At 39.5% G+C, this 9,758-nt stretch overlaps 1 protein-coding gene across 1 annotated transcript; it reads right to left on the bottom strand.

Moving 5' to 3' along the window:
• Positions 1-7,169: 7,169 nt before the first annotated feature.
• LOC140235385 (carbohydrate sulfotransferase 11-like) lies at positions 7,170-8,795 on the bottom strand. Its single transcript, XM_072315414.1, has one exon. It carries the CDS (start codon positions 8,793-8,795, stop codon positions 7,911-7,913), a length of 885 nt encoding a protein of 294 aa, XP_072171515.1. The 3' UTR covers positions 7,170-7,910.
• Positions 8,796-9,758: the final 963 nt, after the last annotated feature.

Genomic DNA, 9,758 nt, shown 5'->3' with positions numbered 1-9,758 from the left:
GTCTATTGATGAATAATTCAATTCAATTCAAGTTAAGCTTGGTTAAGTTATCATAAAAAAACGACAATACCAATTCTAACAACATACAGAGAAAAGCATTAACAGAAGGAAGATTGCACATACCAAGGAGATTACTTGCACATACCCTCATATACACACGCATTAAAATTTGATATAGGCCTACAATTCAAAACTTAAAACTATTTAAAAGAATATTACAAATAAATAAGTACTGCATGATAAATGCATGTACCAATAGTACCAACAGCAACACTTTCAACCATTTAAAACCACCGTTACGTTAGTACAGGACAACAGTGATAACATGCAGAGAATGCGTTCTTTTTCATTTCATGATGAAAAGAGGTATTTAGGCTACAATTTCGTAAAGGGAAATTATTTAAAAATGAAAGAGCTGTGCATCACCTCTGCAAATTTGCATGAGTGGGTAATAGTTAAATGTGACAAAAATAACATGTTGAAACATGTGCAAACTTTAAATTCCCAGAGCATTCTGATCTTAATAATAATAATGTCCGACTCTCGTAAAAGTCACACCATTCTGCTTGTCTGTTTCACCTCATTTGTCAAGCTAACTTAAATATCGAGCGGAGTTTCCCCTTAAAAAGGCAATAACATCACATTGTCATTAATATCCGTCGCTGATTTCGATTGTGAACAGCATCACTATACAAACAAGAGACCCGTGGGTCCAGCGCTCACCTGAGTATCGCAAGTTCACCTTTCACGCAGTCACTAATCTAAATTATTCACAGCTCTACTAAAATTTGACCAGGCATTCTCAACTAGAAGATGAAAATGTACAATAAGGGCCCAGTTTTTTTTTTTTTTGAAGATTCCTTAATTTGGGGGGATTGGGGCCCCCTGGGGCCCTCTGGGTGGGGCATGGTGCCCATTTTGATAAATTGAGATCCTGACCCCCTAGGGATGCTACCTGCCAAGTTTGACGAAAATCCATCATGAGGTTTTCAGGAAGAAGATGAAAATGTACAATTCAGGCCCCCATTTGGACCTTCCCACCCCCCCCCCCCGCCCCCAAGAGGGGCACCCCTGGATCTGCTATGAACAAACTTGAAACTACAGTCATTAATGTACTCACTCATAGTATTATCTTAGCTCTATAACTTCTGATTCTAGAGAAGATTTTTAAAGATTCCTTCATTTTGGGGGGTTTGGGCCCCCTGGGGGCCCCTGGGTGGGGCATGGTGCCCATTTTAACAAATTGAGATCCTAACCCCCTAGGGATGCTACCTGCCAAGTTTGGTGAAAATTGGTCATGGGGTTCTCAAGAAGAAGATGAAAATGTACAATTTAGGCCCCATTAGGACCCCTCCCCTGGGTCCCAAGGGGGGCACCCCTGATTCTGCCATGAACAAACTTGAAACTACAGTCATCAATGTACTAACTCATAGTATTAACTTAGCTCTATCACTTCTGGTTCTTGAGAAGAAGATTTTTACAGATTCCTTAATTTTGGGGGGTTTGGGCCCCCTGGGGGCCCCCTGGGTGGGGCATGGTGCCAATTTTAAGAAATTGAGTTCCTAACCCCCTAGGGATGCTACCTGTCAAGTTTGATGAAAATCGGTCTTGGGGTTTTCAAGAAGAAGATGAAAATGTAAAAAGTTTACGCACGACGGACGACGGACGACGGACGACGCACGACGGACGCCGGACGAAGGGCGATCGCAATAGCTCACTTGAGCCTTTGGCTCAGGTGAGCTAAAAAAAAGACAGGTGGAACTTTTAAATTGACATAACTTTAGAATTTCTGATTCCCCTACTCACAGATTGTTAACATAATTCCTCTGGGGAGATTGAAAATCAAAATTAAATTGTTGATGACTTTCATTCATATTCGATTTCCATTCGGTTACGTCATGATAATAATGATATCTTTCTCGAAAAGAAAATATTGTATTATATTGCATTGTATTGTATCGTATCGTATCGTATTGTATTGTTTGTATGAGCTGAACAGTGTGATAAATATCAATTCACTCTACTAACGCCGCGGGAAATTTAAGTATTCATCGGATTTCTTTTCATTATTTTGAACATTCTTTGCACTTGTCATACGAGTCACTAGTGAAACGAAAACGTTGGTCTTCAAACTTTTTACGAAATGTGTGATCACGAATATGACAGTTCTGTGCTCTGAGTGAGTCATCCATTAAAACTGTAGTTGGAGTCGATTTCGGTTGTCGCTCTATTTAGCAACTCGTCGGAATGTGCATGGGTGTCTCGGGAATGGACTAATTTCAGCATAGATTAAATTAATGGTAAACATCACTCAATCAATCAATCCTAATAATATTACACTGATCAGTAAATACAGTAGTTATCTTTTACGGTTAGATGATTGCAAATTCCCAATCAAGAAATGGGTCAAATTTCCAATCAGCGCTGAAGCTTACAGACCTAACAAAACGGTGTTAAATTAAGTACCACCTTTGTCACATTTTAGGTATGGGTGAAAAGTTGGTTACTTGGTAAGTGGCCATAATCCCACTTCCTGAACCTATTTAGTAATTTCTCTTAAAGGATTATACACTCAATGACTGAATTGGCCTGCACTTGGTATATAGGCGGGACTAAAAAATTACAGTTCCTGCAGGATTAGCAACCCAAATCGTTTCCTTGTGGAGGGCATTAACCTATACTGCGTTCTACCAGATAACGTGCTGTAAACTGGCTCAATCTTCGTCGGGAAAAGTGTAATTCTACTGATTTTATTATCTTTAACGAAATGAAAGAAATGGAAGGAGGACAAGCAGTACATCTTAAACCAAAGGTTAAAAATGCATCAATCAAGATGTAACGTGCTGTCTCAGAAACGGCAAGATATTTTGACCAAGTAATATATCTGCTTGTGTTTGTGGAAGATGTATGAGGGGACCAGAGCATCACAATGAATTCGACTTGTCGGGAAATGCATCCCGAAGAGAAACAATTGTGAAGGAGAAAGAGAATATCAATAAAACAGTTTGCGAAACGGAACAAACATTACGAAAGGTATACAATACATAATATGACCGTTATCAACGTTGACAGAATGTCCAACATATATCATTAAACAGGGACTTAAAATCGCCTTCCTGGTCATACATCGTACACGTCTTTCGAGAAAACATATTAGACGACTTGCTTTCAGAATGTCGTAACTGCCTATACTTACCCGACTTTACTGATCTGCTACTTCCATGGGGGTCTATTTCGGTCAAAGAGATTTTCTCTTTTAAGATTTATTCAGCTTTCACAGTTTCGCAGTCTTTAATTCTTACGTGCTATACACCGCACCCTCATAATGTCATCATTCGCAGAATAGAAAAAAACCCAAAACAGAATGGCTGATTTGGTCACGTATACACAATAATGTCATCGAGGAAAGAAATTAATTTCATACATTTCACACACAAAAATCAGTGAAGATATCACACAACCTTGATACAGATCCAAATAGAAAGTAGGTGTCAAATGACAACAAACTTTCCCATGGTCAAACAGTTCGTAAGATTTGCCGGCATCTTCGAACATATCACTGATGGCGCTCAAAATATATACATGCATTTAATCATGTTCCTGGGGGGAACATTCTACTTGTATTGCATTCGTTCCGGTATGACGTGCGAATGACATAGGAGGCTGGATGGGCACAACATTGCACCGTCTTCACTTATGATTATAGGGCGTTTTCCCCCTACAGCTTTACGATTGTGTGGTGGATCCTGTTCATGAAATTTAAACACGCAGAATCAACTCTATACACCACACCCACCTTCCCGTATCACTCGTTTACACCTCACAACACTTTCTGAAACTCTTCAGCCATTGCTTCATTAGTTGAGTGTCAGCTGCACAAGATAAAAAGAGTTTGTGTCACATAATGTCACTAGATTTGAATTCCCTTTTCAATTACGAATATAATGCATGGATCATCTATATGTGTGTTTGGTTTTTTGTTGTTGCAATGTTACAATCCCTTATTCAATTGTGAAAATGTATTATCTTTTTAATGTAACATCATGCAATGCAGTTACCGACTGCCATACGATTTAAATTAAAAAAAAAAAAATTATTGAATTGAATTGAATTCATTTTTTTTTTTTGTGGTCTAAATTGAATTCTGTTCATCTTAGCCATGACTTTATGCAACACTCAAAACGTGTTTTGATTCTTTTATCTCTAATCAAACTCATTTCTCATTACCAGTCATCACAGGTATATCATTCAGGTGTATATTATTATGCTTACTGTTTGATGAAGATTAACATCATTAAAAAAAAATAGACACCAACGTTGTTTTCGGGAATATTTACAGAGGCATGCAAATCGCCTTAAACACCGACACATGCATGGATTACTTACGCACCATGGTAATCCACTCAGGACGAGTTTGAGATCGAAAATTCTTGACACAATCGGCTTATCATTGTTTGTTCCTTGTAATGTCCAGCATTCAGTGTAGATTCAGTGACAGAAATTTGCACTATAAGTACGTTTATCATTGAAACTGCATGCCGAGCTAGAATGGCGCCATACACCGGACGCTGAAATCTAGTTATAAAAGTCGATCAGCTTCAAAAAAAAAATGTTTTCAACGAAGTTGCGTATACTCGTTACGCTGTAAACCAGAAAGTCATTAAATCTCTTGCAACACAAAGGGGAACTTACCCGTTAGGTAGAGGCACTGTCACCCGTTTGGAAGAGGTATGGAGTATCCCGTCCACTACCAATCACCTAATCCGCTTCACTAACAAGATGTTCATTTCACGTGGGACGGGGATCAATCAGGTGCGTGTATAATGATGACCTCGTCCGGGTGTTGTTCTTTATCTGCTGAAAATCGACCGAATACCAGAATACGGGTCATGTCCCCGCTCGACACAAAATAACAACATGCACTGCTGGCAAGACACAATGGCTAAATCGTCACATCGAAATTCAGAAAACACTTTTCGTTATAAAAAAAAAAGAAAGAAAAGATCAACAAGGTGTATGTAATACAATTCTACTTGTTGACATAGAACGCAGAAGAGTTCAGATACCTTTGCCACAAAGGATTTTGTATTCTACAATGTTCAGTATTTACTTAAAGTCTTCTAGTGATGTAAATTAACTGATGGATAGAAAAAAAAACATACACACACGCACAAACAAAGCCTGTCCTTCCGGTGAACTTCTGTTCAAACATGTGCAAAATCAGCTGAAATGAACAATGCTCATTCAGAGTAGCATAGCTTTTCAGCATTGTAGCTTACCTACGATTCGACTCACATGGTAAACAATTACGGAGCAAAACAGACAAACATCATGCTGGACAATCACGACGTGCTTACGCAGAAGAAAGTCACACCCAAACGGCAAATTGATAACCGCGGTGGACTCAACAAGCAGTGCGAATGGTTCGACGTTCGATTCCAAATTACTACTTCTGTATAAGATATGTGCAGATCGGAAAGACGGAAGCGAGCTGTAGTGAGTAGGAGTGGACGTAAGGGAGAGAGGTATTATTCCATCACTGGCAAGACCTTGATGCTAGATCAGGAATGTGGTATAGGCGGAAAGCAACCAAGTAGAACCCATTGTTGGCGTTCTTTTCGATCATCTCATCGGTGAATCCCAGAAATTCTTCCCCACACAGCGGCGGAGCATTGTTCGGCGAACAGGCTCTGATTTGCTTGACAATGGCTGCGACAAATCTCCCCGCGGTATATCAGTTTCTCCTCGCCATTCATCTCCCTCTCCTTTTCTTTCTCTCCCCCTCCCTCTCTCTCTTCTTCTCTCTCTCTCTCTCTAACTCTCTCATCCTTGCTTTTCTTTACCCACCTCTCTCTTTGTTTCGTAAAGATTTAATACTCTCCTTTGTTCTTTCGTTTTGGCATCTCATATACATCACTTAGGAATTTTGTTTACTGTTATACGTACAAAGGGCTTACCAGTATGTAAGTATAGTTCTGTGACACCGCCCGTGGCTCCTCATTAGTGCATAATTAAATACCCTGTCAATCATCATAATTATACTGAGCTTTACAGCATCCAGATTCCGAGACAGATTTCCTGAAAACTATGGTTAAGAAAGCTTCCATTCAACCACGACCTGTTCGTTCAGTTTGGCTCTCTGGACAATTTTATATTCGCAATACATTTTCAATTCTAAAGAGCATGCAACTATTTCTATGCAATGACACAAACTGTCGTGATATGGGATGTGTCTGACATACAAATCAAGACAGGCGACTTATAACCTATATAATAAAGCGTAATTATCGCTTGAACATATGAGTCATAGAGTGACAATACAGACTATTGAAGAAATCAAACAAAACGGCATTTACATTTTAATTGAATAAAAAAAAAAGAATACGAACAATTTATTCATGACGTTCCCTGCGCACATTCCGGAAAAAAATAAACAAGAACTGTAACATAAGAATTGAGAAAATAGTAGAAATGCAAATGGGGAACAACGACAGAAATTGTTCACAGAACAAATAGTAAATCACAAAAATCTTCTTCATTGGGTTGTATAAGGAACTTCATTGTTGCAAATTGTCATCAAATTATAGAAAAATTCACGAGAACGCGAAGAAGTGAAAGCTTCCCCCGGTGCAGTATCAATGTATCAGATGATTTATGTTATAATCAAACAATCATTATAAAAAAAAAAAAACAACAACAACAACAAACAAACAAACAAAAAAACACAAAACAACGTTACACTATACGTATGATTGCACGACTCTTGGGTTCACTCGCCATATCCGACAGAGTAATTACAATGACACATGCTTCATAAGGCACTTCTCATCATACGCTTTGGAAGGCACTTCTTAGTGCCAAGTGTCGCTTTGGAGTGATTTGTACATTCCGATACTTGAGATCTTTCTTCCCGTGCTGGACAATATGGCCCCGTGATCTAGTAAACACACTGTAATCAGTTTGCTTTTCCCTCTCGGTAAAGGTGTAATAATGATAATGATAATAATAATTATGATAAAGATAATGGAAACAATATCATATTTTTTTTCTTCTGCAATTATTATTATCATCATCAGCATTATCATTATCATCATTGTCATCGTCAACATCAGAGCACTTGATATTACTACCGAACTGTCTCTACAATAAAAACAAATAAGTTACTCTGATTTACGATGATAAAACCCGACCGATCAATGTCCTTTTACACCCACATTAGCATACTACAGAAAAAACAACTAAGTTTGGACAGAACAGACTGCAATGAGCTGCCAGAGAAAAAGAGAATAGAATTGATATGAAATTCGTCAATAGATGGAGCTAAAATGGATGTTTCAGTTACTCAAAGCGACTAGTGGAACAGTAACGAACAGTAGATGGCGCTCAACCAAGCAAGCTGATTTCCACAATACATGACATACCCTGTTGGCAAGAGATAGACGCATTTTGAACAGTAATGTGGATCTTATTATAATATTGCATGTTTTAACAGTATACACCTCAGCTGGTTTCTTTTCAGCTTACAAAATACAGGAATATAAACACCAGTGTCATTATTGCAATCGAAACACCTCATGGCACATTTTGACCAAGGTCTTCAAAAAGACGCCATTGCATGGATACATTGCTCTCGTTTCGGGAATGTTTATCACGAAATTTTTGTCCAGTATGGGTAATAATGTTGTACAAAAAAAGTATATCAATCAGCTGCACATAAGAAAGTGCATTGACAAGAACCCTGTTTCTCAAAGACAACATGATCAACCTTTGAAAAAAAAAAAATTGTCAGAATTAACCCATTTTAGTGAGCATTCGAGTGTTTTGGTCTAATCGTACAAGAGAACTAATCACTGAAATAGCGTAATGTAGAACATCAAGGATAAGTAATCTGACGAATATTTTCTATCACTTTATCCGATATCTATCAGTCGCAAGTGCTTGGCAGACGAGTGTATACGGACACGTTTTACACTGTCCGGGATAGCGTAGCCAAATAATCGCATATCGGTATACAAACACTTGGTGAGGGCCGACAGATCTCGATCGGAAATCTGCCGATAGTAGAATTCCATTATCTCGTCGTCTGAGCTGTGCGTGGGACGCTTCTGCGGCGCTGGAAAGCTCAGCGACGAATCGTTGACGACCGTTCTCAGAAAATACTCCGCGTCCTCCATCAATGTCTCGTATTTCCCGATGAAGTCGTATTTGACCAGGCAAGGCGAACACAGCTGGTACTGATCGTTCCAGTGCTCGTTATCGACCCTTCTTGAGATCGCATAGCGCACGAACTCGGTGAAGTTGTACGGCGAACTCGGGCTGCGATTCACCAAATAGCTCGGATTAGTCTTCGCAAACCATCGCGTCATGTACTTACTAAAGTAGCACTTTGTAGGGTCTCTGTTCTCGATTTTCTCCCGAAATGCAGACAGAAGGCGGGAGAACGGGTTCCGCACGAACATGAAGTGCGGATGACTTCTCAACTTCAGATTGGCCTTCTTGGTGGAGAGCTGGCTAAGCGTGCGGAAGGCTCTCTGCGCTTCTACGTGCGCGTTCTTGATAACGTCAACGGAGGGAAAGTAGCCCTTGGACACCAGAAAGAGCCGCTTCCAGTTGGTGCAGCTCACCTTGGGGATGTAGCAGTAGAGAAGTCTCGGGTGATCGATGACGAAAGTGTGCTGGAGGCCCGAGAGCTGGGCACGTGATAGGTTATGTCTCGGCTCGGGAGAGTCCTGGAATTCGAGCGCGGCGCAGGAACGCAGGAGGTGTTCTTGTCGCCGTTTCTGACGCAATTTCATGTACGTGGGAGCCTAAAATGAAGGAGAAAGAGACCATCAAATTTTAATATCGTTAAGTCTCTATGTCAAGGGTTGGAACTTGAGTCTCAAAGTACATACATTTCTCAAATATCGTTCTTTCTAATCAGTCTTTTCACGATTTAAGCGTACTCCTAGTAAGATGATGATGGAGCAGCATTCTACAAGGCCAACAATTACATTAACCCATTTTAGTGAGCATTCGGGACCTACATGAGAACTATTCATAATAGTGCAGACACCTTCACTATTGTAAAATGTCATGTATGTGCAGGTGTTAAAGGTTGTGTAATATTAACTAAAATGTAGACACTCACTGAGCCTGTGCTCTTTTGGGATAATCTCATCATTGGTAATGATGTCAAAAACGGATTTAATATCCATGAGGTCTGTCAATTCAATTTCGGCGCCTTTTCCACACAGTCTCGATGAAATAGACGCGGACGAGATGATGGCTCACGAATAACACATAATATAGCAATTGAAAAGAAATGTGTGACATCGAAAATGCCTCTCATCAAAATACATTATTTTCTGTTATTTTCCCCTTTTTTATTCCGCATCTGAATTTCACAATAAAGTCCTCTGGGGTCAAAATAATGAGAGATACATCATTATTTTGATTCTGTGAGAATCCTTACCGAAACACTTCTATTCAATTAACACGTTCTGATCAGAACACATCATTCTGTCGCCATATTGATAAATATGCAAACTTTTAGATGTGAAAGGCTGTAGGGGGCCCTGACATAACCATTATGATCACGTCATTGTTAGCTGTATCACAGAGGTTGCTTACGCGACATTTGTTGCAGCTAACCCCTAACGGATACTATGGAGTTTACTTCTGTAGATTACAACGCATCAGTGATGCTATCATTTATTTTTTCTTGTGTCTTCTTGTTTGTGCTATGAAAAGAGAGAATATTCTACTAGTGTCAAATT

This window comes from Diadema setosum, chromosome 11 (assembly GCF_964275005.1).
Source record: "Diadema setosum chromosome 11, eeDiaSeto1, whole genome shotgun sequence".
Taxonomy (NCBI): Eukaryota; Metazoa; Echinodermata; class Echinoidea; order Diadematoida; family Diadematidae; genus Diadema; species Diadema setosum.
Note: the sequence above shows the minus strand (reverse complement) of the source record. Positions and strands in the feature narration are given on the sequence as shown.

Coding starts and splice junctions, on each gene's coding strand:
- LOC140235385 (XM_072315414.1), bottom strand. CDS start 8,795: ATGAAATTGCGTCAGAAACGGCGACAAGAACACCTCCTGCGTTCCTGC.